The 27939-nt window shown below is 43.2% G+C and overlaps 2 protein-coding genes across 3 annotated transcripts; one reads left to right on the forward strand and one right to left on the reverse strand.

Annotated features, from left to right (window-relative positions):
* Positions 1 to 17: 17 nt before the first annotated feature.
* On the reverse strand, positions 18 to 10627 carry si:dkey-183n20.15 (RING-HC_RNF170 domain-containing protein). 2 transcript variants are annotated; one of them, XM_055861078.1, is made up of 6 exons: positions 10544 to 10627; positions 9928 to 10030; positions 8934 to 9039; positions 4767 to 4840; positions 4217 to 4327; positions 18 to 1235 (listed from the first exon to the last, which is right to left on the reverse strand). In XM_055861078.1, exons 1-6 carry the CDS (start codon positions 10582 to 10584, stop codon positions 936 to 938), a joined length of 735 nt encoding a protein of 244 aa, XP_055717053.1. In that variant the 5' UTR covers positions 10585 to 10627; the 3' UTR covers positions 18 to 935. The 2 variants fall into 2 exon arrangements, with proteins under 2 accessions (XP_055717053.1, XP_055717052.1); XM_055861077.1 differs by having other exon boundaries at positions 8934 to 9042.
* Positions 10628 to 13248: 2621 nt separating this feature from the next.
* hook1 (hook microtubule-tethering protein 1) lies at positions 13249 to 27823 on the forward strand. Its single transcript, XM_055861076.1, has 22 exons — positions 13249 to 13533; positions 15515 to 15600; positions 16171 to 16243; positions 16541 to 16591; positions 16843 to 16975; positions 17228 to 17295; positions 17541 to 17603; positions 19435 to 19518; positions 22392 to 22555; positions 22658 to 22798; positions 23129 to 23330; positions 23548 to 23658; positions 23819 to 23906; positions 24201 to 24273; positions 24344 to 24484; positions 24589 to 24676; positions 24812 to 24843; positions 24928 to 25010; positions 25107 to 25207; positions 25338 to 25439; positions 25556 to 25624; positions 25741 to 27823. The coding sequence occupies exons 1-22, from the start codon at positions 13489 to 13491 to the stop codon at positions 25897 to 25899; spliced, it is 2157 nt and encodes a 718-aa protein (XP_055717051.1). The 5' UTR covers positions 13249 to 13488; the 3' UTR covers positions 25900 to 27823.
* Positions 27824 to 27939: the final 116 nt, after the last annotated feature.

The raw sequence follows: 27939 nt of genomic DNA on the forward strand, positions 1-27939 counted from the left end.
AAGGACAAATAACAAACTTTCAGAACAATAAATACACCATTTTATAGGATTTTACAAGTATTCACAATATTAATATCAAGTATTTACAGTTTCACTGAGAAACAGCAGGGTACAATATAATAGGTCTACATTTAATATGCATCCCCCCCTGAACAGACCCAGGTTTTATTAAACCACTGAAGGCCATTGATAACAGTAACACGGGCACTAACATAAAGGCTACAGGAAGGGTTGCAAAATTCCAGGAACTTAAAATAAATTCCCTTTTTTTTTCTACAAATCCTGGTTGGAGGATTCTGGATTTCCTGCTTATTCCCTCCTGATTCCAGGAACCCTCCAACTGAGATTTTGGGAAAACCAGAGAATTTATGGAAAGTTCCTTATATGTTGCAAAACTAACAACAGGTACTGTAGAAAGAAACACTACACAAAAAAAATCTGAAAATATCAGACAATGAACCTCAAAATGCTGCATAAAAAAACATTCAACACATTCCATTAAAAATGCCCACTGGAGGAGAAACTAGTTGTGTAGGTTCCACCATGTTGCTTTCATCAGATCAGTGGTCATGAAGGAAAGAAGGTTAGGTGTGACACTATGCATTCAGCAATGCAAAAACTGAGCCCCTGGTTAGACTTACCACTATTAGGCTGTACACCTCTGCTAGTGATGCAGTGAGTCCAACACCTGGGGTGTAATCATTAGTCCAAAATGTTTTGCAACCAAAATGAGTTTCTTTGACAAATTCAGTTAGGTCCCTCCCCGTTTGGTTCCTAGTGAATACACCCGTTAACCCCAAGATGCAAACCAGCAGACACACACTGCTGACTTCTTACTAGGTCTCTCTCTCAAAAAAGGGGTTCAAGAGATCTCCTGTTGAAATGAAGGTTAAATCACTGCTGGCCATCATTTCTGCTGCTCGCTCTACAGAGAGTTACTGAACAGGCCTACCCCCTGTGTGCGCTGAGGAGTTCCCACTATCTGGTGCCATCGGCTGGTTGATATTGATAACACAGATGAGCAGCAGGAAAACCACCACCAGGTCATCCAGGACCCCCAGGAGGCCAGGCAGGGAGGGTGGAGCGTCCAGAGGAGGTGAGGCGAGGGACACCACAGTACCCAGACAGCAAAGTGCCACCCGGAGGAAGAAGAGGCACACTAGCCCCCCCATGGTGCCCAGGCGGCGGATTAGCAGCTGCAGGAACAGGGGCGTGTCACACAGGTAGTCTGTCACCTAAGGGACAAGACAAACGGGCACAGGTGTGAGTAAAGGGTGTCATGGTCACCTCGCCTGGCTTCAGGTGGGACAGAGAGATCTGGCTCTTGTTCAGTAGAGCAGGTGTTCCCAAACTTTTTGTGGCTGGGATCCCTTTTGTGATAGCAAATTCATCAGCGATTTAAATATATCATACAAGGAGTTTTACTTCGACGTCTTCAGTGCATGACTGGGCGAACCAAGTCTTGGGCCAAGTGAAAAAACATTTAAAAGGCCCTTCTCTTGGCACTGAAGAGAAAACATTTCTTCAAGCTAATTTTCTGCAATTCTACACACTTTTCCATATGCAGAGTGCATTCATGTTCAAAGCATACATTTTGAGGAATACAAGAAGTTTTGAGTTTAAAATTTGATAATTGGTGGAGAACTGTAGATACCAATATCACTGTGAGCCTCCCAAGCCCATGTTGGCCAAGGTTAAGGACATACATTGTAGATGAATAATATTTGTATTGTATACAGTGTTGGGGAGTAGCGAACTTAAGAGTCTATTGATGCACCCGTGTGTCAATCTAAGTAACATAATAAAATAAAAACATCAAAATCCGTCAATTTAAGCTAGAGATATGTTTTTTTTCTTGTTGTTGCATGGGCTGAGTCTCATCCACCACATCTGCGGTGGAAGGTGACCGAGCTGCAGCGGTGTTTGTCAGACCATGAGACATCCTGAAAATCGGTCTTCTGAACGGTTTTGTCTACAAAATAATATGACCACTGTGGAAAGGGGAGACTCACAAACACGAACTTGATGGTCATCTCCCCCCACGGGTGTCACAGGACCCATCTGAAGGTAACCCATACAAATGAATGGAAGTATGGATATACACTGCTCAAAAAAATAAAGGGAACACTTAAACAACACAATATAACTCCAAGTCAATCACACTTCTGTGAAATCAAACTGTCCACTTAGGAAGCAACACTGATTGACAATAAATTTCACAAGTTGTTGTGCAAATGGAATAGACGAAAGGTGGAAATTATAGGCAATTAGCAAGACACCCCCAAAAAAGGAGTGATTCTGCAGGTGGTGACCACAGACCACTTCTCAGTTCCTATGCTTCCTGGCTGATGTTTTGGTCACTTTTGAATGCTGGCGGTGCTCTCACTCTAGTGGTAGCATGAGATGGACTCTACAACCCACACAAGTGGCTCAGGTAGTGCAGTTCATCCAGGATGGCACATCAATGCGAGCTGTGGCAAAAAGGTTTGCTGTGTCTGTCAGCGTAGTGACCAGAGCATGGAGGCGCTACCAGGAGACAGGCCAGTACATCAGGAGACGTGGAGGAGGCCGTAGGAGGGCAACAACCCAGCAGCAGGACCGCTACCTCCGCCTTTGTGCAAGGAGGAGCACTGCCAGAGCCCTGCAAAATGACCTCCAGCAGGCCACAAATGTGCATGTGTCAGCATATGGTCTCACAAGGGGTCTGAGGATCTCATCTCGGTACCTAATGGCAGTCAGGCTACCTCTGGCGAGCACATGGAGGGCTGTGCGGCCCCACAAAGAAATGCCACCCCACACCATGACTGACCCATCGCCAAACCGGTCATGCTGGAGGATGTTGCAGGCAGCAGAACGTTCTCCACGGCGTCTCCAGACTCTGTCACGTCTGTCACATGTGCTCAGTGTGAACCTGCTTTCATCTGTGAAGAGCACAGGGCGCCAGTGGCGAATTTGCCAATCTTGGTGTTCTCTGGCAAATGCCAAACGTCCTGCACGGTGTTGGGCTGTAAGCACAACCCCCACCTGTGGACGTCGGGCCCTCATACCACCCTCATGGAGTCTGTTTCTGACCGTTTGAGCAGACACATGCACATTTGTGGCCTGCTGGAGGTCATTTTGCAGGGCTCTGGCAGTGCTCCTCCTTGCACAAAGGCAGAGGTAGCGGTCCTGCTGCTGGGTTGTTGCCCTCCTACGGCCTCCTCCACGTCTCCTGATGTACTGGCCTGTCTCCTGGTAGCGCCTCCATGCTCTGGACACTACGCTGACAGACACAGCAAACCTTTTTGCCACAGCTCGCATTGATGTACCATCCTGGATGAACTGCACTACCTGAGCCACTTGTGTGGGTTGTAGACTCCGTCTCATGCTACCACTAGAGTGAGAGCACCGCCAGCATTCAAAAGTGACCAAAACATCAGCCAGGAAGCATAGGAACTGAGAAGTGGTCTGTGGTCACCACCTGCAGAATCACTCCTTTTTTGGGGGTGTCTTGCTAATTGCCTATAATTTCCACCTTTTGTCTATTCCATTTGCACAACAGCATGTGAAATTTATTGTCAATCAGTGTTGCTTCCTAAGTGGACAGTTTGATTTCACAGAAGTGTGATTGACTTGGAGTTACATTGTGTTGTTTAAGTGTTCCCTTTATTTTTTTGAGCAGTGTATATATATCTCCTAGATATGACAGACACTTCAAAACCGTATTCCTTTTTTGCCAGTTATGAATGTGTTGTTCAATGCTTTTCTATGGGCTATAGTAGAAATGGCCAATTAAATATTTGATCAAATCATTTTTTATATATATATATTTATTTATTTATTTATACCTAAAGGGGTCTTAAAATACTAAATCCAATACCTAAATGATCCATGGTATGACCAATCTTAAACAATTCCATATGTTAGCTTAGTAGAACTAGGTTGTAGTGTGGTTGCAGCATGTTTTAATAAAGTATATGACACGGTTTTGTGTGTTACTAGGTTGTAGTGTGGTTGTAGCATGTTAGTAAAGGTTATGAAAGGTTTTGTGTGTTACTAGGTTGTAGTGTGGTTGTAGCATGTTAGTAAAGGTTATGAAAGGTTTTGTGTGTTACTAGGTTGTAGTGTGGTTGCAGCATGTTAGTAAAGGTTATGAAAGGTTTTGTGTGTTACTAGGTTGTAGTGTGGTTGTAGCATGTTAGTAAAGGTTATGAAAGGTTTTGTGTGTGGTACTGACCTTTCGAGGGGCTCCTGAGTAGCGTTTGTTGTAGTCTGTGATTTCTCCCAGAACCTCCCTCTCTTTACTGTCTGAACAACCCTTACTGAACAAACGACACAGGACCTTGACCTAAGAGAGAGAGAGAATCCATTCCAGTTACATTCTGAATCATTACTTTTCACTTTTATTCAACTTAAAGGGATAGTTCACCCAAATTGTAGAAATGTTTGTTGGTTTCCTGACCCTGGAAGTAGTCGATCGACAAGGTATGAAATCAATCCATGCTTAGGTTTAGTTTTCCTGGCACTGTTTCCAAATACTAACGTTTTAACATTTGTGGCCCAAATCCCATTAAAGTCATGGGACCAATATCAGCATTTTTTTGCGCATCATGTCTAAATCCTCTAAAAGTATCTACATTTAATTGTGAAGCTCACAAAAGTCACTTATAGATGATTTGAACATGATGCTCGAAAAATTACATTTTGCTCAATTTCTTTTCAGATAACAAGTGTAATATCTTGGTAATAATGGCTGTTTTTTCTACAGTTGGGTGTATCTGCCTTACCTTTTGTCTACACAGAGGGCAGCTTATGGCGTCCAGCCAGGACCCATGTCTCCAGTAGGAGATCAGACATGGAGCTGCAGACAGAGAAACAAGGTAACATAAATAAGTACTCTATCACTTCTATTTTCATTCATATTTTTACCCCCAAAACAACGATTCACCATTAAGGAAACACGGTCATATCGCTAGTGTAGTGTGTTTATATTATTGTGCATGAGGCGGAATGCGGGAATGAGCAAAATGCTGACAGCAGCATTAGAAGCTGTTGTTGTAGTGATACGACCTTGTCTACTGCATGATCATGAATTAACACACACTTGGATGGTGTTTAGGTGTAAAGTGTACCTCCTCTCTCTCCCACTCTCTCTCTCTTAAGTGGGGCAGGTCAGGTGTAGTAGTTATTACGTCATGTGATGATGACACAGACAATGGTGAAGGTTAGGTGAGGGAGAGGAGATTGGCTGTTGCTTCTATTCTTATCAACCACTATCTTAACCCACCACTGATATACAGAAAGTATTCATAACCCTTGACTTATCTAAATTTTGTTGTGTTACAGCCTGAATTCAAAATGTATTACATTTTTTTTCTCTCACCGTCCAGGCTTTCTCAAGTTGGTTGTTAATCGTTGCTAGACAGCCATTTTCAAGTCTTGCCATAGATTTTCAAGGCGATTGAAGTCAAAACTGTTATTAGGCCACTCAGGAACATTCAATGTCATTTTGGTAAGCATATATTTGGCCTTGTGTTTTAGGTTATTGTCCGGCTGAAAGGTGAATTTGTCTCCCAGTGTCTGTTGGAACAAAGACCGAAGCAGGTTTTGCCTGTGCTTAGCTCTTTTCCATGTATTTTTTATCCTAAAAAACTCTCTAGTCCTTGCCGATGACAAGCATACCCATAACATGATGCAGCCACCACCAGCTGCTCAGTGATGTGGTGTTGGATTTGCTCCAAACATAAGGCTTTGCATTTAGGCCAAAATGTATATTCCTTTCCTGTGTTTTTTTTTACAGTATTCTTTGTCACAATTTTTGCAGTTTTACTTTAGTTCCTTATTGCAAACAGGATACATGTTTTGGAATATTTTTTATTCTATACATGCTTCCTTCTTTTCACTCTGTCATTTAGGTTAGTATTGTGCAGTAAATACAATGTTGTTGATCCATCCTCAGTTTCTCCAATCACAGCCATTAAACTCTGTAACTGTTTTAATGTCACCATTGGCCTCATGGTGAAATCCCTGAGTGGTTTCTTTCCTCTCCGGCAACTGAGTTACAGTAGGAAGGACGCCTGCATCTTTGTAGTGACTGGATGCTTTTATACACCATCCAAAGTGTAATTAATAACTTCACCATGCTCAAAGGAATATTCAATGTCTGATTTTTTTTTTTTACCCATCTACCAATAGGTGCCCTTCTTTGTGAGGCATTGGAAAACCTCCCTGGTCTTTGTGGTTGAATCTGTGTTTGAAATGCACTGCTAGGCTGAACTTATTTAGGCTTGCCATAACAAAGGGGTTAAATACTTATTGACTCAAGACACTTCAACTTTTCATTTTTTATTAATTTGTAAACATTTGTTAAAACATAATTTCCCTTTGACATTATGGGGTATTGTGTGTAGGCGAGGGACACAAAATCTAAATTTAATCAATTTTACATTCAGGCTGTAATACAACAAAATGTAGAAAAGGTCAAGGGGTGTGAATACCTTCTGAAGGCAACTGTAGCTGTCTATGACTGTTGTCCCACTTCTGTAATGAGGTTATTGTCAAAACAGACAGTTTTGCTTACTCAGAAATAGCAAATCGAACTGGATCGAAAAGGTATTTAAAATGTGTGAAATTGTCTTGATTTAGCAAGCTTGTATTTTGCACTTTTGGGACTATTTTGTTGATTCTAGAGCCCGACGAACTAAGTCAAGCACATCTCAAGTATTTCAGATATTTTAAATTTGTGTTCAACCCAGGTACGATAGCAAGACAAAGACCAGACTGGCAGCCAGGTTGTCATAACAATTCCATATAATCACCATATCATAGGACCCTTTTAGACCATAGATGGCCTGGGGAGTTTTCACACGCGTGCCAAAAACATCCTTCCTATTTTCCATGGTTTTCATAGTGAGCCTATGTGACTCTGGCCAATTTTTATTTTTTTTATTTCACCTTTATTTAACCAGGTAGGCAAATTGAGAACACGTTCTCATTTACAATTGCGACCTGGCCAAGATAAAGCAAAGCAGTTCGGCACATACAACAACACATAGTTACACCTGGAGTAAAACAAACATACAGTCAATAATACAGTGAAAAATAAGTCTATATACAATATGAGCAATTGAGGTGAGATAAGGGAGGTGAAGGCAAAACAAAATATATATATAAATAAATAAAAATATAAAAAGGCCATGGTGGTGAAGTAAATACAATATAGCAAGTAAAAAAACACTGGAATGGTTGGTTTGCAGTGGAAGAAGGTGCAAAGTAGAGATAGAAATAATGGGGTGCAAAGGAGCAAAATAAATAAATACAGTAGGTAAAGAGGTAGTTGTTTGGGCTAAATTATAGATGGGCTATGTACAGGTGCAGTAATCTATGAGCTGCTCTGACAGCTGGTGCTTAAAGCTAGTGAGGGAGATAAGTGTTTCCAGTTTCAGAGATTTTTGTAGTTCGTTCCAGTCATTGGCAGCAGAGAACTGGAAGGAGAGGCGGCCAAAGGAAGAATTGGTTTTGGGGGTGACCAGAGAGATATACCTGCTGGAGCGCGTGCTACGGGTGGGCGTTGCTATGGTGACCAGCGAGCTGAGATAAGGGGGGACTTTACCTAGCAGGGTCTTGTAGATGACCTGGAGCCAGTGGGTTTGGCGACGAGTGTGAAGCGAGGGCCAGCCAACGAGAGCGTACAGGTCGCAGTGGTGGGTAGTATATGGGGCTTTGGTGACAAAACGGATGGCACTGTGATAGACTGCATCCAATTTATTGAGTAGGGTTTTGGAGGCTATTTTGTAAATGACATCACCGAAGTCGAGGATTGGTAGGATGGTCAGTTTTACAAGGGTATGTTTGGCAGCATGAGTGAAGGATGCTTTGTTGCGGAATAGGAAGCCGATTCTAGATTTAACTTTTGATTGGAGATGCTTGATGTGAGTCTGGAAGGAGAGTTTACAGTCTAACCAGACACCTAGGTATTTGTAGTTGTCCACATATTCTAAGTCAGAGCCGTCCAAAGTAGTGATGGCGGGCAGGTGCAGGCAGCGATCGGTTGAAGAGCATGCATTTAGTTTTACTTGTATTTAAGAGCAATTGGAGGCCACGGAAGGAGAGTTGTATGGCATTGAAGCTCGCCTGGAGGGTTGTTAACACAGTGTCAAAAGAAGGGCCAGAAGTATACAGAATAGTGTCGTCTGCGTAGAGGTGGATCAGAGACTCACCAGCAGCAAGAGCGACATCATTGATGTATACAGAGAAGAGAGTCGGTCCAAGAATTGAACCCTGTGGCACCCCCATAGAGACTGCCAGAGGTCCGAACAACAGACCCTCCGATTTGACACACTGAACTCGATCAGAGAAGTAGTTGGTGAACCAGGCGAGGCAATCATTAGAGAAACCAAGGCTGTCGAGTCTGCCGATGAGGATGTGGTGATTGACAGAGTCAAAAGCCTTGGCCAGGTCAATGAATATGGCTGCACAGTACTGTTTCCTATCGATAGCGGTTAAGATATCGTTTATGACCTTGAGCGTGGCTGAGGTGCACCCATGACCAGCTCTGAAACCAGATTGCATAGCGGAGAAGGTATGGTGGGATTCTGAGAGAGATGTGTGTGAATGTGCAAAGCCTGACTGTGTGTGATCTCCATCAGGTGGGAGCCACACACTGGGTCACTAGTGTGGCCCAGGCTAGACAGGTCTTGGGCCTCTCATCATATTACATGGATAGAAACACGGATGCTTCGTTGGCCAGACAGATGGACAGACAATAGAGTTAAATAGATCCCCCCTGACCTGCTGCTGTAGTCAGTGTGTTGCATGGTACTTTCATATGTAATGTAAATGTTAATATGCTACCTTCTGGGCTCTAAAGACCTCTTTCTATCTGTACAAGTCTCTATTGGCCCTTAGATAAATCCGATCATGTGCAGGTGGTGGTGGTCGTGGTACTGTCTTACCACAGAAGAGATGGCCACAGTTGGTCTGTACGGGGAAGCTGGCAGTATGTAGACATACAGGGCAGAGCCAGTCTCTGTGGCCCGCGGATGGACAGATCTGAGAGGACTTCTTGGGAGAGAAAGGAATACATTGGTACAGTTTGAGATAGGTAATTATAACACCGGTTTCTGTTTCTCTGACCTCTCTGCACTTACTTGATCACTAAAGAGTGATTGGAAAGGCAGGTCCCATGTCTAAAACTGGCAGATACTGTGGCTTTTAGGAACATGAGATACACACCTCTGGAATAGCAGTGAAATAACAGAAACAAGCACCAGGGAAAAGATGAGGCCAAGGTCCTATAAATGGACCTCAGTGGACCCCATCATAAGGAACTATCAGCTCGGAAATGATCAAGGTCTAAGTTACCTTGCCAGCTGGAGGGAGCCCTACCATCCCCTCCTTCCCTCCAGACTGCCTCTCTTCTAAGCATTATTAATAACAGTAATAGTTTTTTGTAAGAGTTATTATCAGTTAATAACAGTAATCGTTATTTGTAAGAGTAAGAGTTATTATCAGTTAATAACAGTAATCACAACCAAACAACTAACAACAATAACAAACTAAGACGGTGACATTACTCCGACATAACCAGGAATCATATGGGTAGAGCATCTCAACTTCTCTGTCCAACAGAACCATGTTCTGTTATGAATTTAACAAAAAGTACAATGTAGTTATGCTGGTCTTTGTAGCAGCAATGATTTTAGCACTATGGAAAGTATGGCCACTATTTCTCCTGATTCCCTACAGACAGTCAATTATAAATAAAAAAGAAATAAAGCAGAACTTTGCTATACTACAATTAATGTTTTCTAATATAAAAAATATTATTGACACTGCAGTATGATTATAGTGGTTGTCACGTCAGGGCTTAGAACCCTGCCCCCTAGCATTCTTAGATGTTAGGGGTCATCAGTAATTGACCCAGTGTGTGTTTCTGTGTGGCCTCACCTTGCTGTAGGTCACATGTTTGAGGGATGTTCGATCCTGTGTGTGTTCTGAGGACGATCCTAGGTGACCCTGACCCACTGTGACCTCAGGCAGAGGGTCACATCTGGGGGAGGAGGAGATTGGGGAGACGGGGTAATAACATGAATTACATTGTGTTAAGGTTCAAATTGGCGTGCAACAATTTATATAACAATCTATCAGCCACCATAGCTGTACAACTTGTTGCTTATTGATAGTTACAGTTGACACTGAATGAAGTCAGTAGATAGTTTGTCCAACATCTATACATTGTCTATAGAGGACAATACACATTTGGTATATTGCAGCCAAACTGGGATCTTATGGTGATTTGCCCAGTGCAAGTTCAGTTAGTTGGTTAATAGCTAGTAACCAGATACTAGACACCCCATCCCCCTATACTAAGTACCCAAACTAGTTAACTGTGAAAACCATCTGGATTCCAGATACACACAACCCCAAGCTACCAGACCTTTACAGTCTAAGTACCAGATACCCAACCACACCTATACTAGCAGCATCTGTAGTGTGTGAGTGGGTGGTGTGTAGAGGAGAGGGTATAGACCCTCTGTTTATGCCCAGAAAGAAAAAGACTTACCTGGGATAAGAGCTGTGTGAGGTGTGCATGGTCTGATTCATCTGGCAGCTGGAAGTGTAGGTCTGGTAGCTGTAAACAGACAGAGAGCCTGAGAGTGTCTCCTAGACACTCATGAGTGTGTCTCTGTAGAGTGTGTGTTTCCCGGAGAGGCTAGAGAAGGAAATGTTTCCTGACTGCATCATTGTACACAATAAATCTTACTGGTCAGTTAATCATTAACTAGGCCTTTCGATCTGGGAGCTGACGGCTGCCTGCCTGGAAGAGACTTAGAGAGCACCAGAGCACATTATTGATTGCAGTGAATGTCAATGTACTAGGATGACATAACATAAAAGCAGATTATCTAATATGCGATAGATTTGATTTGTAAATGTTATTATAACATGAAATCATTAAGGGCTCTAAACAAAAACTAGGAAGCGTTTCCATGGCCATTCCCATTTACAAATTCTATTTTGATCATGTGACCACCCACACAAGTTCAAAGCTATATCCTGTTTGTCCCCGCCTTTTCAGTCTTAATAGTTTAGTGCCAACTTGGCAATGATTTACTGAAGGTTTACTGAGTTTAAAGCCTTTACTGTAAAACACCAGCTCTATGATGAAATAGAGTTGTGAAAAACCTTGTTGTTGTCTATCAATCCATATGTATCAGATTCATAGAGATGTATAGAGATCTCTACTTGGAAATAACCTGTTTTAGCATGGACATTGACATTAAGGGCTTCCACTAGTAGTCAACTGGGTGGGGATTCCTATTGGTTGAAGCAATCAGCCAATGATCAGAGCATTGTCATCTTCTTCAAATTGGGTTGAATGGTTTGTATATGGCCTTAAACTATATCAGCGGCATCTAGTGGCCACAATAAATTAATAACACAGAAGAGTTGCTTCAAGACTCCTGCACTGCAAGTCCTGGTAAATCACCAATCGCTTTACACGTTTTTCAAACACAAAAGAAGACAAAAATGTAGTACTTTAAAATTAAGAATGCCTCAATGGTGCTGCCCATGCTTTCACAGACACCATAATGGCACAGATACAATGATGAGACCTCTATCCATCTCTTTGAGGAGCACCCCAGTTGAAAGGAATTTCAAACCCTCTAAATTCACTAGGATTCGCACAAATGTCATCACAATAGTCTTCATACATAAGTCTGTCACATTGGTACTGGTAAAGATACCGTAGATACAGATTCGCATTGCCCAAGGTCAAGATTACAACTGAATTCCCACAGTCTGCCATTCTAATGAGTAATAAAGAACTGTTATCAGCAAGTGTATGTTTGCAACGTGAAAATATTCACTATGATGTTGAACTGTTTTGTCTGTTACAGCACTTCACAGTCTGCTTCCTGGAACACAAATGTTCACCCTACACTTTTTGATCTCAAGTACAGGGTAAAAATGCCTCAAAATGTCTAAAAACAGCAGGAGTCGATCAATTTGGCAGGGGTCAGAGGGTGAATGCTGAGCTAACAGGCTAAGAGTGACTTTGTTCTCCCTCTGACACAGGAAGAGAGGAGGAGAGAGAGAAAGTGAAAGATCTATTCTAGCCAGATGGGCCACTGGAGATGGCTAAAGTACAGTGTCATTTCACTAAGACACACACACACACAGTTTGTCTGCAGTTTGTCCCACATTCCTTACTAAGGCATCGTGGTTGTCCAGCGAGTCCAAGTCAAATATACATGTGACATTACAAAAGAATAAGCATGCTTCATAGAGAACCTCAAATGAAATCTCTTTTTAGTCCAGGAGTAGAAGTGTCAGCAGCTTATAAACAAACAGACAGTCTGTTGAGTCAGATAAAGTGTATTAACTGAGTATGAGTTTAAATCCTTTACCTATCTACCAGACAGATTATTTTGGGGGTTAAGTGCTTGAGGAAAACACCTCTCTGTGGGTCCACATTTTGACTCATGCCACCAGTTATGGTAAAAAAAAATAGACCCTGATTTTCTTGTCATGAGACCAGGCACGTGAGTTTCCCTCCTAATCTTATTTGTGTCAAATTAGACTGTAATAAAAAGTTAATTCCTCACATAAGAACACACATGTGAGATTCATTAACCATTAACATGAAGAATAGGATTGTGGGTAGCTGACTCAAACTACTCCAGGGTAGTTCCACTAGCCATTCCTTTGAATTTGTCTACACCTGACCTCCGGTTGATTGTACAGGAAATGTAATGCATGAGAGGTTATGGTAAAACAGAGATTCAAGTGTTACACTTGAACAGTGCTCTTCATGAGAGTCATTGTAAATGTAAATCATTGGCTTGACTGTTCACTGTAGATTTACCATTCAGATGTCACTAACCAGTCACTAACATACACACAGCATCCCACACACAGGCTGGGTTCCTTGCTGTACTTTCTGATTTTCTTAGCGAATCTTACTTGATTGGATAGGTAAGCAATGTGGTAAAGGTATATTACCCTTGTGATTTAAATATCCACCAAGTACCCTAATTATCACTATTTCAATATCGGTGATGATAAATTGCGAAAATACCGAGAAAAGGGAGCAAGGTTTTAGAATGAAATCCAGCTCAGATTTTTGAGGCGTTCCGCAAACCCTTGATTCCGCTCTGTGATTGGCTCCACACAGACCCAGTCAGTCAGTCAGATAGTCAATCTGATTGGTCTGTCTGTTCCAGTCAGAAGACACCATTTGTGTTTTATTCCTAGTTCTTGTGCTCTTTATCGCGCCAATCCCCATCAGTCTCAACCGCGCAACGTCAAAGCGCGAGGCAGTTATTCACGTATGAATTTACGGTGCTTTTACAGCGCAGTGAGCAGGAAACATATCCCTATTACGCAGTTAACGCTAGAGATGCAACCCCCCGCAGGTGAGGTCAAATGCAGAGGGAAGGGGAACGGTGTTTGTTGTTGATGGCAGGTGCATCGGACATATCTGGCCAAACCTGACGGGGAGAAATGGAGACGGACAAAGCGGTGTTGTGTGAGAGCCTTATTATTTGGGTAAGTGCTGTCTGCGATGTCCGCTGTTCAATGCGAGAGCGCTTTAAAGCGTCTGATTGCATGAATCATTTTACTGTGTTTATCGATGACGGTATAATTTACCTGTGGCAGGTACATTAGTGTCAGGACTAGAGCAATCAGGAAATGGCCACGCTTGGAAATACACCTGTTCTCTCCTATTTATAATAATTTCGGCCTACATTAGCCTAATGTTCGCGTATTGATAAACCATTGTCGTCAGCTAGGCTGTAAGAATAGCCTGTATAGAGTATATACGCAGATTAGCCGATTAAAATAAACGATTAATGATGGAGTTGAGCGGCGACTAGTGGGTGGACTGGAGCTCCGAAGTTTGTATTTAAAAAATAGGCCACTGATTTCAGTACCCAAAGAAGGGCCTGTAATTACACACTACATTGTTCTGTTTAATTGCGGACTATTCGTTGCGTGCTGAAATCATTAGTTGTGTTGTTAAAAAAAAAACTTAACTCAAGGTTTGAGCTCCATGCCTCCCACGCTATTCGTAGATCAACTCCCATCATAAATCGTGGAGTTGAGTTAAATCAGCTATGCGCTGGGTGGGTATTTTATCTGAAACTACATTGCACAAAATGAGTTTTACCTCGTTTCCAGTTTTGTCTTTAGTTCTTCGACACAACGAAAGACAACATTATCCCTGAATTCAGTTGATCCTCATCCGATTTAGGGAGCTAATCTCATTAACTGCTAGATATTTGTGGAATGTTGCTCCTTCGATTATAGGCCACTGGCAAATCAGTAATAATGTAACTTTCATTTGGGTTGATCCTAAACGCCTAATGTGAATTGTCGCACCTGTAGAATACAGTTTTTTTTGTGCAACCTTAATCCTTACATGGGTTGCAATAATTTTGTAACATTTGAGATAATGTAAATTTGAGTTGAAATCAGTTAGGCTATTAGGTGAGATTAGATAGTGTGCCAAGTGTTACAGCATGTTTCTCTCCTGTAGTGGAGCTTTCCCTCCTCCAGTGTCAATGGGGGACAAAATAGGACTAAGGCTGCATTCCAATAAACTGAAGTGGCTTCATCTCGTTTTTGGCTATTCTCCCCTTTATCTGCAGCTACCTGAGAGATCTTGCCAAATGAAAGCTCCTTTCTGTTGGGCATTCACCCACCATTGTTTTCAAATCTTCTGTGACTGAAATTGAGTGTGAATGTAAATGAAAGAGAGGGGACAACAAAGACACTTAAGATGCATGATTTTCCTGAATGCTGCAAGGGTATAACCAGTACAGTACACACACTGTCAGTGAATGAATAACCATGTTGACTTAGTTTACACAGACAGCCCAATTCTGAACTTTTCCCACTACTCAGAATCAGAATGGGCTTCCTGTGTAAATGCAGCCATTGAGTGGTGGGGAGCACTACAGTTTACCAGTGGATGCTAAAGTATAGGTTGAGGGCACAGGACTGGGAAGGCAGTATCTATATTGTATTGGAGGTACAAAGCCTTGATTGCAGTACTTGGTGTGGCAGGTTTGTAGTGAGTGCTCACCAGACACCATGGAGACACAGTCCTGTAGGATGACTTATTCACAAGTCCATCATAGCAGAGTAGGGCCTAGACTAGAGTACTGAAGCATGTCTCTCTGGGGCTGTCTCTCTCACAGTGACCATACTCATGCACACACACACACACACACACCTCTCTTTCTGACCTCATATGGCAACCCAATGTCTTAACCATTAAAGCAAGAGGAAATCCTCATGGATTGAGGATGACAATTGGGCTTATGTGTTAGGTAGGTCTACTCTGTTACATGTGCACGCCCATGAAATGCTGTTTTTGATGGTTCATGACAGTTTGCTGTATGATCAATGCAAGTGGAGATGGATTTCAGTGCCTCCTCCTCTGTCTCATTTATGTCCCAGTGTCTCCCCCCTGTCTGTACTCTAATCTATGTCATAATCTTTGTTTGAATCCATCTCGTCTCAGCTCCAGACCTTTAACACTGGGTCACCATGTACAGCTGTAGCGGAGCTCACCACTGGCGTCGCCATGTCTCAGGCCTTGCATCAGATGTGAGTAACGCACACTGAATTAATCTAAACGTCTTCCTATGTGTTTTCTCTGACAGATGACACATTAATACGCGCCCCTCCGGTGACTCTTGAGATGTGCTCTGACCAACTACTGTCTGTCATATGCGTGCAGGCAAAATGGATCATGCTGCTGGCAGCATAGAGAAAAAATAGACATGTTTAGAACTGCTAATTGATCGCAAGATGAAATAATGAATGCAATTAATTGATTATTGAATGTTATGATGGACACAGCTTTGTAGAACCAAAACATACACAGCCTCTGCTCAACGAACTCGAGAACGACTCGTTTGGGGTGCTGCAGTTTGAACGATATTTTGCTTATCGCTCTCATGGCAGTCGAGCAATGCATTCTGCTAAGAGTTGTTCACAACTCGTATCAAATGTACCAAGAAAGGATCGTATTTGTATGCCTAGTAATCAACAACTGTACATTGTTTAAAGCACGATTTTACAAGTCTGTCACAAATGACACCTCCAATAAGCCCCGTATGGTGAACGAGTGGCTTGTAGAATCCAATGCTTATGCATGTGTGTTGTGCTTTGCAGAGATCCAGCGTGGTTCAGTAAAAGTTGGCTCGGTCGCATTAAAGAAGATGTTGGGGATAACTGGAGACTCAAAGTACTGAACTCCATACTGACCTCTTTCTGCCCTTCCATTTTCTCTCTTTCTTCCTCTCTGACTTCCATTCCTAATTTCCTTTACTATCCTCCCTCGCCAAGTCCCTTCCTCCATTCCTTCCCTGCCTTACTGACCAAAAACCCAGAGTGACTGCTCTCTGCTGGCCCTGTTAGCATTTTAGCCAGCCATTAGCCTTTCAGTGCTATCATCCTCACACCAGAAAAGACTCACTCAGAAATTCTTTGAGGTGTACACTTTGTTTTTCTAGAGTGAACACTTTGTGACTTCTTTCTCCAGATGAACAACCTGAAGAAGATCCTTCAGATGATGGTGGATTACTACAATGAGGTAGGTAGATACATGTTGAGTTATAACTGTTGTATTCTGTCTATGGCACTAGGTCGTAGCCCAGCAGATCTCAAGACTTCCCCAGTTTGGTTATGAACGGTTATTACCATGGCAGCCTCACAATAGATGTTCTATTCTCTATGTCAATTGGTCCTGAGCAAGAAGAACTGACTTCCTCCTGCCAGACCTGGTTCAGGTTATAACCCTTTGTGTCTGGTTAGAGCTATTATATTCTCTGTCTATGTCACTAGGCCCTGAGCCAGCAGATCCAGGAGTTTCCATTGCCAGACCTGGTAAAGGTGGCAGAACACTCAGACCCTGTAGAACTTGGACGACTGCTGCAGCTCATACTGGGCTGTGCTGTCAAATGTGAACGCAAACAAGGTAGCGCCCACACACACATGCACACACACACACACACACACACAGGGTGCAGTCCAGTCCCAGAGGCTGAGCTAGAACGATTCAACAACACTATATTGTTGTCTTGCCAAGACAATGACAAAGGAGTTGGCTAAATCTGAAACAGACTGGCACCCAAAACAGAAACTGTGTGTGTGTAATTCCCCCCCCCCCCCACACACCTCTTTTTCTCCATCTTCCCTCCATCCTCTCTCTCTCGCTCTCCCCCTCCAGAGTACATCCAGGTCATCATGACTCTGGAGGAGTCCGTACAGCATGTGGTGATGACAGCCATTCAGGAGGTGAGGCTTGGCCTGACCAGGGCCATTATCTCTGATTGATTTTAAATAGTGTGACATGTACGGTAGGATCTCAGAATTGCCTATAAGTGTTAAAAAATACAGTTACCAATACTGTGACTTTGTTAAAGTACCTCCATGACTTCTCTTTGGCTTTAGAGAGAAAGTAATGCTAGACCACCTGTTGTGTGAATGAGTAGGACTGTAGTTGTCTCTAACCAAACCTGTACCATGTCTCTCTTTGTCAGCTGATGAGTAAAGAGAACATGGCCCAGTTTGGAGCAGAGCTACCGGGGGATGTAGAATCACAGGTGAGAGGAGGAGATCCGCTGTGTTAGGCCTCTAATAATCTATATACACTGCTCAAAAAAATAAAGGGAACACTAAAATAACACATCCTAGATCTGAATGAATGAAATATTCTTATTAAATACTTTTTTCTTTACATAGTTGAATGTGCTGACAACAAAATCACACAAAAACGATGAATGTAAATCAAATTTATCAACCCATGGAGGTCTGGATTTGGAGTCACACTCAAAATTGAAGTGGAAAACCACACTACAGGCTGATCCAACTTTGATGTAATGTCCTTAAAACAAGTCAAAATGAGGCTCAGTAGTGTGTGTGGCCTCCACGTGCCTGTATGACCTCCCTACAACGCCTGGGCATGCTCCTGATGAGGTGGCGGATGGTCTCCTGAGGGATCTCCTCCCAGACCTAAAGCATCTGCCAACTCCTGGACAGTCTGTTGGTGGATGGAGCCAGACATGATGTCCCAGATGTGCTCAATTGGATTCAGGTCTGGGGAACGGGCGGGCCAGTCCATAGCATCATTGCCTTCCTCTTGCAGGAACTGCTGACACACTCCAGCCACATGAGGTCTAGCATTGTCTTGCATTAGGAGGAACCCAGGGCCAATCGCACCAGCATATGGTCTCACAAGGGGTCTGAGGATCTCATCTCGGTACCTAATGGCAGTCAGGCTACCTCTGGCGAGCACATGGAGGGCTGTGCGGCCCCCACAAAGAAATGCCACCCCACACCATGACTGACCCACCGCCAAACCAGTCATGCTGGAGGATGTTGCAGGCAGCAGAACGTTCTCCACGGCGTCTCCAGACTCTGTCACGTCTGTCTCATGTGCTCAGTGTGAACCTGCTTTCATCTGTGAAGAGCACAGGGCGCCAGTGGCGAATTTGCCAATCTTGGTGTTCTCTGGCAAATGCCAAACGTCCTGCACGGTGTTGGGCTGTAAGCACAACCCCCACCTGTGGACGTCGGGCCCTCATACCACCCTCAAGGAGTCTGTTTCTGACCGTTTGAGCAGACACATGCACATTTGTGGCCTGCTGGAGGTCATTTTGCAGGGCTCTGGCAGTGCTCCTCCTTGCACAAAGGCGGAGGTAGCGGTCCTGCTGCTGGGTTGTTGCCCTCCTACGGCCTCCTCCACGGCCTCCATGCTCTGGACACTACGCTGACAGACACAGCAAACCTTGCCACAGCTCGCATTGATGTGCCATCCTGGATGAGCTGCACTACCTGAGCCACTTGTGTGGGTTGTAGACTCCGTCTCATGCTACCACTAGAGTGAGAGCACCGCCAGCATTCAAAAGTGACCAAAACATCAGCCAGGAAGCATAGGAACTGAGAAGTGGTCTGTGGTCACCACCTGCAGAACCACTCCTTTATTGAGGGTGTCTTGCTAATTGCCTATAATTTCCACCCTTTGTCTATTCCATTTGCACAACAGCATGTGAAATTTATTGTCAATCAGTGTTGCTTCCTAAGTGGACAGTTTGATTTCACAGAAGTGTGATTGACTTGGAGTTACATTGTGTTGCTTAAGTGTTCCCTTTATTTTTTTGAGCAGTGTATATATTGTTGTTGCTGACTGTGCATGTCCCTCTATAGTTGACACTGGACAACCTGGAACAAGAGGTGAGAGGAGATGCACTTTGCTATAGGGATCTAATAGAATGCTGTTGTCTGTATTATAGTTGTTGATTGCGTGTCTCTCCATAGTTGACCGCTTGTCTTAGACTTGTTAGTACTGTGATATTGCTCGTCTCTCCCCGGACCTGCTGAAGTAGGCTGGCTGTAGAGAAGCTAGCTATTGTTAAGTGTGTGTGTGTGTCTCAGTTGAAGAAGGCTCTTGAGGACCTGGCGGATCTGATGTCAGAGAAGGAGGAACTAGCCCAGCGCTGTCATGAGCTCGACGTACAGGTACACACATACGCAAACCCACTTTCTACAGGCCCCCTAACCGACGCATTGAAGAAGCTCGTTGCACACAGTCAACTAAATGACTTTCATCCAGGTTACTGGAGTGGATATTAGACTTACCACCATTTAGCTGTCACACACACAACCCTGGTATAGTATAAACTAGGATAAACATGATATTAATTTTGGATGATATCCTATCGATATTCTTTTTGTTATTGCTACTGTAGGTAGTATTAGCCAGCGCTAGTCGGCTGTACCTGCGCCAATACTCCAGTATTTTTTATCCTATAGCTTGTTCTCCATCTTTTTAAATAGTGACCCAACATGTTTTCAGCACTTATTTCCCTGGCTTGTCTCTGCAGCAGACATATAGTGAGCAATATGTTTGGAACATCAAAACGCACTATCGAATCTCAATACATATAGAATCGTGAGAATCACAATACATATTGTATTGACACCTAAGTATTGGGATAATATTGTATCGTGAGGTCCCTGGCAATTCCCAGCCCTAGTATAATCTGGGTCTGTTTTATGTGCTATGATGCCAGAGGCCATTGTCTGTGGCTGGTGTAGCAGAAGGGCTGTGGTTTTACAGACTGGGCCACTCTGCTTTTCCTTTGCCTGCTCTCTGCCATATCCTGCTCTGCCTGGCTGGGGAAAACACAGGACAGAACAGAACCATGCTGCGGGTTACTGATTAGGTCAAGTTCATAAGTCAAGTCCATGTAAAGGTACTGATGCTGTTGAATGGGTCTATCGTCTCGTGTCTACAGATTGAGTTGTTACAGTAGATCACCACTTTCTCTCTTCACGGACACACAAAGGTAAGTCCACATGGCTGCATGGCTGCTCGTCGTCATGGCGGACTAAACACATCTAACGGTTGGTTGCCGAGGCTGACTAAAACATCTCTACCCTCTATTGCTCTCTGTCACTAACACGTATCTCCAGGTGTGAAAGTAAGAATATACGGCATTTCGGCAAAACAAATAGAGGGGGTACGCCATACCAGTAAAACATGAGCCTATCACAATAATGAAAACCAAATGTCAAATCTATAGGCTATTACACCATGATTAATCATTACCACATGTCAGAGGCATGACGAATTAGGGAATGGACTTGAAAACGGGTGGTATAGCCTACGCTCCAAATGCGATGTGGTTCTATGAGAACACAGAGGTCAGTGGCCGACACGCAGACAGTGGATGCATAAATTCTGGCCTAATGAAAAGATGTCTCTTTCCATTCACCGCTGTTTGATGGCTGGAAATGTGTTAGGAGTAGATGAACGTGCACGGGTAGCCAAGTAAAGGAGCCCTTTTGAAGTGATTGTTTGACAATCGAATGAAAGCGTCATGACTGGATGTGTTTATGCAACAATAAAAGGTGATACATTTTAAAACTAAACGACAAATCTTCGACTAGGCCCACAGAGATCCTATTGAAATTAATAGGGATTCTATATGTAATCCTATGATTAGGTGGCAAATCTAAAGATCAAGTCAACATAAAAAATTGGAGGCCCCTTACACTTCAGTGTAGTTGCCAAGCTTCTAGCAAAATGTATTGCGCTTAGAATTAAAAAGGTATTGTCAGATATTATTAATCCTAATCAGACAGTTTAAAAAAAACATGGGAAATAGAATAAGACAAGTATTGGAAACAATAGAACACTGAAAAATCTAGAAACCGGGCCTGGTCTTCATAGCTGATTTTGAAAAGGACTTTGAAGTATGACTAGAATTTATATATAAATGTATAGACTACTTACATTTTGGAGAATCTCTTATACAATGGGTTAAAGTTATGTATACTGTAGTAACCCCAGGTGCAAAATAGTAAATAATTGCTACTTCTCAAAGTATTAAACTGTCAAGAGGAGTAAAACAAGGTTGTCCACTATCTGCATATCTACTAATTATACTAGATCCAACAGTAATATCAAGGGGTTCGAAATCCAGGGCTTAAAAACAAGTGTCATTGTACGCTGACGACTCATGTTTTCTTTTAAATTTGCAATATAGATCCCTACACAACCTCAGAGGATCTAGATCATTTCTCTAACCTCTCTGGATTACAACCGAACTTTGATAAGTGTAGTTAACATATTACATATTGGATCACAAAAAATACAACTTTTATATTACTGTGTAGTTTACCAATAAAATGGTCTGACTGAAGTGGACATTCGGTATTCATATCGCAAAATAAATTATATCAATACAATACATTTTAATAGAAAGTTAGCAAAAATAGATAAGATCTTGCTACAATGGAAAGGTAAATACACCGGACTGCCTACACCGGACAACTTATTTTTGCTAATAATTTAAAAAAACGTTTCCACTATTTGGAACGGCAGGACAGCTAAAATTTAAACGGGCCTATTTACAGTACATTCGTAAAGTATTCAGACCCCTTGACTTTTTACACATTTTGTTACATTACAGCCTTATTCTAAAATGGATTAAATAGTTTTCCCCCCCTCATCAATCTACACACAATACCCCATAATGACAAAGCCAAACGCTTTCTTAATTTTTGCAAATGTATTACAAATAAACTGATATCACATTTACATAAGTATTCAGACCCTTTACCCGTGTGTGTACACTATTTCCAGCTATTGTCTCTGGCATAAACCATGACTAATGAACATAGGGGGGAGAGTGCGTGTGAGGGAGGTAAACTAACCAGCCGTTCAACCTATTAACTTTATCATTCTGCATGCATATGTGAACATTTGTGTGGTACCACTGTATTGGATGGACTGTAAAACATGGTGGATTTGATAGTTATGTTGACACTACTAATTTTGGGATTGAGACACAGCCCACCTCTGACCCTGGTTTGACCCTGGTCAGGTGACGGTCCTTCAGGAAGAGCGGAACAGCCTATTAGCTGAGAACGATGTGCTGACGGACCGAGCCAATCAGCTGGACACGTTTGATGACCCAAGCACGCCCTCCGGACGGAAACACAGCCAGCTACAGATACAGCTAGAGACACTACAGGAGGAGAACTTCAGGTGTGTGTGTGTGTGTGTCAGTGAAAACACATTGCACTGGGACGACGCTTAGAGTAATTCAGCACAGCGCTTACAGATATCTCTCTCTCTCTGTGTGTATAGGTTAGAGGCAGCTAAGGATGACTACCGGATCCACTGTGAGGAGTTGGAGAAGCAGCTGATCGAGGTTCAGCATCGTAACGACGAACTTACTAGCCTGGCCGAGGAGTCACGAGCACTTAAAGACGAACTTGACATCCTCAGGTGTGTGTGTTTGGTGGCATTCCAGGTCGTCTTTATTGCAGTTGTGCTGCATGGATGTGAAAAGACAACCTGTAATGACTCCACCATCTCTCTCTTAATCCTATCTGTAGTCTGTGCTGTCTGCATTGGCTAAAAGCTAATCAGAAGACCCTCCCATCAATTGAGTGGATTGAATACTGGTGTATAAGTGGGAGACAGGAAGTGGTTAGTTAGAAGCAAGGGTAGACCAGTGAGAATGTGTTTGTTTTGGTCCTTCGCGGTGCCTGTTATTTATTTCTCTTTTTATAAATTGAATTAAATGAAATTCTCTGTCGTGTGTATTGTGTATAGGAGCTGTTCAGACCGTGCTGTGAAGCTGGAGGCGTCAGTGGAGACATACAGGCGTAAACTGGAGGACCTGGGAGATCTGAGGAGACAAGTCAAACTGCTGGAGGAGAAGAACATGACCTACATGCACAACACTGTCAGTCTGGAGGAGGAGCTACGCAAGGCTAACACTGCCCGCGCACAGCTAGAGACATACAAGAGACAGGTGAGACATGCCTGAGAATATACTGGAGACAGGATCATTCCTGAAGTTGTCTACTCCCTTTTGCATTATAGACCTGACAGCGCTGGGTTGGGGAAAGCATGGCGGAACTCTGAAGCTTTTGCCCTCACCTACCAAGTCGTCTCTGAGGAGATATCATTTTGTAAGGACTAAAAGCCAATCAGGGGGCTTACTAAAGCTATTTCCTGTTTCCTGCCAGGTCCAGGAGCTGCACCGGAAGTTGTCAGAGGAGTCCCGGCGGGCAGATAACCTGGCCTACGAGATGAAGAAGTTTGAGGAGAAATACGACGCTGTGATGAAGGAGAAAGAGGTACGGACTGGATCCCAACACTTTCTACTGCAACCTACCTGGTCCCTCTGATATGCAAACACAGGAGGGGAAGGAGCTAAGGAATGTTTTTGGACAAGGCAATAGTCTAATGCTATTGGCTTATCTCCTCCTCTCTGTCTCCTGATGTTGATGTCATCAGAAGATCATCATTGAGCGAGACTCTCTGAAGGAGACCAATGAGGAGCTACGCTGTAACCAGGCTCAACAAGACCAGCTCCGACAAGCAGGTAGCTCATTGGACCATCGCATTGACAATGTAGACTGGCTGTTTGGTGCTGTGTGATTGGAAAGTAAAGGTTTCTTTGATAAACGGTGTGGGCGCATTCGACGTTGCCGCTGACTTTAAAGGGGAGTTGAGACTGACTGATCTACAAATCACATTGCTTCATAAATTACTATTAATGTTATTTGTAAATCAGTCAGATGATACATCACAGTTTTGAAGCTTTCCAACACGGTCTGTGTCTCTCTGAGGCTTACAGATACACATGGTTACTGATCTGATCTCTCACTCTTCACAGGGATGGCAGGGATGCCAGCTGGCAGTCCAAGCCATGATAACCTTGCTGCTGAAATCCTACCTATAGAGTACAGGTAATCATTTAATAATTGTGTTTGTGTGTGAGTCGCTGACTGCACTAACTGTGTGTCCTTGTCCATACAGGGAGAAGTTTATCCGGCTCCAGCATGAGAATAAGATGTTGCGTGTGCAGCAGGAGGGATCAGAGAATGACAAGATCTCTGAACTACAGACACTGCTAGAGGAGGCACACCGAACACGCTCTGAACTGGACACTGAGAACAGGTGTGTAGGTGGCGCTAGCTGGCTCACATTTTCACTTGTACTGTCTTGGATGTTTTACTTCCTAGTTGATGGTATTCTACTTCCTATGTGTGACGTACTTCCAGGTTAAACCGGGAGAGAGTCACTGAGCTGCAACAGCAGGTAGAGGATCTACAGAAAAGCCTACAGGGCCACGGGGCCAAGACTGATGATGTGAGTTACACACTAGACAGTACATGTATAGATTTTACACATACTGCTATGTCAAACATTAACCCTGCATACTGTACAGTAGCAGCTCTAAGGTAACGGTAGCTGTGTTCTCTTCCAACTGCTCTATATTTTCAGTCTCACCTGAAGAGGAAACTGGATGCTCATATGTAAGTATGGTGCATACCGCTTTGTGAGACCTCCATGTTACTCCTAAGAGATCGATGCATAAACGAAGGTGTTTTATTACCCAGGGTGCAACTGAACGAGGCGCAGGATGAGATCATGAAGAAGAAAGAACTGCTGGAGGACCTGCAGCCAGACAACACACAGACCTGTGAGTACAACTGTAACACAACCATAACAATACCACAACATTGGCAGTATAGTTTTCAGAGAGCCCCAGTGAGTGTTATCTGTGTCTGTTCTTTAGCTCTGAGACTGGAGGAGCTGATGGCTGCTCTGAAGAAGAAGGATGATGATATGAGAGCCATGGAGGAGAGATACAAGATGTATCTGGAGAAGGCACGCAACGTGAGTTGTCATTCCTTCCGCTCTTATCCAACTAGCAGCTGGACAAAAAGTGTGGAAAAAGATGTCTCTCTTTGGTTCTGCTCCCCCCCGTGATATCTGGTGAACCCCTCGGTCTGTTTCGGTGCTGTAGGTGATCCGTGCGTTGGACCCCAAGCTGAACCCAGCCACAGCAGAGATCCAGGCTCTGAAGAACCAGCTGATGGACAGAGACAAGAGGATCCTCAGTCTGGAGGTAACGCTGACCTTTAACCCCTGGTCTCTCCTTAACCCTCAGCCAGGAGGATCTATAATACTTATCTCAGTTTACTCTCGACCTCTGGTATTGATAGTCTCTGTCTCTCTTTGTAGAGGGAGTGTGAGCAGGCAAAGCTGAGAGAGTATGAGGAGAAGCTGATTGTAACAGCATGGTACAACAAGGTTAGAACATGAAATCTGAATAGACGCACATTGTATTGTAGACCTCATATTCCCTTTGAAAATAAATGACAGGAATGTACAGTTTACAAATGATATCTCTCTTCCACTCCCTCCAGAGTCTGAGCTTCCAGAAGTTGGCGATCGAGGCCCGTCTGGGGGGTCGCTCCACCTCTATGGTGCCCCCCGGTCAGTCCTTCCTGTCCCAGCAGCGCCAGGTCACCAACGCCACCCGCAGGACCCTCTCTGTCAGCGTGCCTGCCACCACCGCTAACTAGACCTGGGATGGGTGACTACTGAGGTGGGCCACCGTGTATACAGGCTTAAAGTTAGACCATGATTAGTTTAATAAGGTGTGTTCTGGGCCGGAACAGAGGCCTGCTGACACGGTGGCCCACTAAGACCGGGGTCTCCCACATCTGAGGTAAACAAACAAATGACTCCTCTCTCACTCCCTTCCACAAGTGCACACTCAAGTGACCTTAAGCACACTCGCTCTCAGCCCCTGGGGAGGGGACAAGCATGCACTGACTGATGTGAACATGAGTACTTGGTCTAGTCAGGTTCCCTCTTCCTCACTGATACACTGTACTGTAATATACCGCACAGTATCACACAACAGCACTGTTGCTTATAATCACCTGGAATGAGTTTGGTCTGAGTTGATAACCCTATCCACACTCTTTATTAGCTTTAACCTAGCACAGAACACTGACTGAGCCCTTCAATATACCTGTGTTAGTCTAGATAGCATCAAGCTCTGACTGGAATGCCTATTGAACGAAACTTGATTCTTAATTTCGACATCCTGACACGCTGTATATTGAGTCAGGGATATGTCATTTATTCCGTCTATGAATGAGCAAAAAAATACAATTGGAGCTTGTAAGACACATGTGGTCTTAAATGGCTTATTTGAATGCTATTACCAGCTGGATATAAGTGATATTCTAAAAAATTTTCATACTTTACAAAATGATGAATCAACAACACTATGCAGTTAAAGGATGTAACAAACACCCTATCAACCATTGGACTACAGAGAGTTTGACCTCTGATTTTCCTCCTCTGTGATGTCACAATCACCGGGGATGAATGGAGCACAGATAACTGAGAAATAGGTCTATTTGGTGCTGGCCACCAAACATCCATTACTAGTTTCTTACACAAAAGTAGGAAGTCTATACTGCAGACCTGTGTCAATATCCTGTGATGTCATACTGACATATCTCTGGTGCGGCAGCCACAAATCAATTAATCAAATCAGAAATCCAGGACATTTGTTATTTATTTTCTATGTGTTAACTGTGATCTGTACTAGAATTTACTGCATGCTCTAACGGAATACTGTTGGGCCTTTATATTCTCTGAATGTCTTGTCTAGATGAGTAGTAATGTTTCAACAGTATAATCTATACAGCACTACTGTTATCAGGGTTCAAACACCAGCTTGGCATTTATGGGCCAGTTTCACAGACCCAGATTAAATTATAGTTAGGTTATGAAATGTGGATTAATTAAACCTTGTCCTGGATGTATTGCATCTGCAATTGTGGACACAGCTCCTAGATTTAAATATTCTTCCTCTCTGATGAAGCGAAAATGCTGTGACAACCTTTTTGAATGTCTTTAAATTTGTTTGGGCACATTGGCCTTCCTCTGTACCCACAATGTATCTGGGGATTGAGTTTGATGCATCTTGGCTTGAGGTGCACTGGGATATCTGAATGAAACAAACGTCTCTTTAAAATAGCTATCCACTGATGTTATGATCCCTACGTGGTTGGATTGCTAGCCTTATAGTGAGGCTTACTTTAGCTCAAGGCAAGCAATTAGCTAGATGTTTGATTTGCTGTTTGGGGAAAATGTGAAATTCTTGTATGTCATGTGCTGCTGCTTACATTTTATACACACACTTCAGCTAAAATGATTTGGCCTCTAGACTCTAGAGCATCGTACAAAGCTGATTTCACAGTGCAGTTTATTTTTTTTGCAGTAGATAGTACTTGTACATCTACTGATTCACATACATACAATGCCATGTATACAGAGATCAGAGCAGTACTAGGAAATGAGATCTGAACAACGCTGTTTGGATAGTAGGCTACTTGTTGATTGTGTTAGTGGGAAAATAAGTGTGAATAATGAAAAATAAGTGAAGGCCTTTTCATGTACTGTAAAGAATAAAGTCTTTTCAAAGTGTTGAGTTTGTTATGGGCTGAGAGTAGCTAGTCACATTCTTTGTGGAATTCATATTTCTATTTTTACTTCTCACTTTCTATTCAAAACCAAAAGAGTGACCCTCCATAACACATGTA

The sequence above is a fragment of the Salvelinus fontinalis genome, chromosome 14 (genome assembly GCF_029448725.1).
Source record: "Salvelinus fontinalis isolate EN_2023a chromosome 14, ASM2944872v1, whole genome shotgun sequence".
Lineage (NCBI taxonomy): Eukaryota > Metazoa > Chordata > Actinopteri > Salmoniformes > Salmonidae > Salvelinus > Salvelinus fontinalis.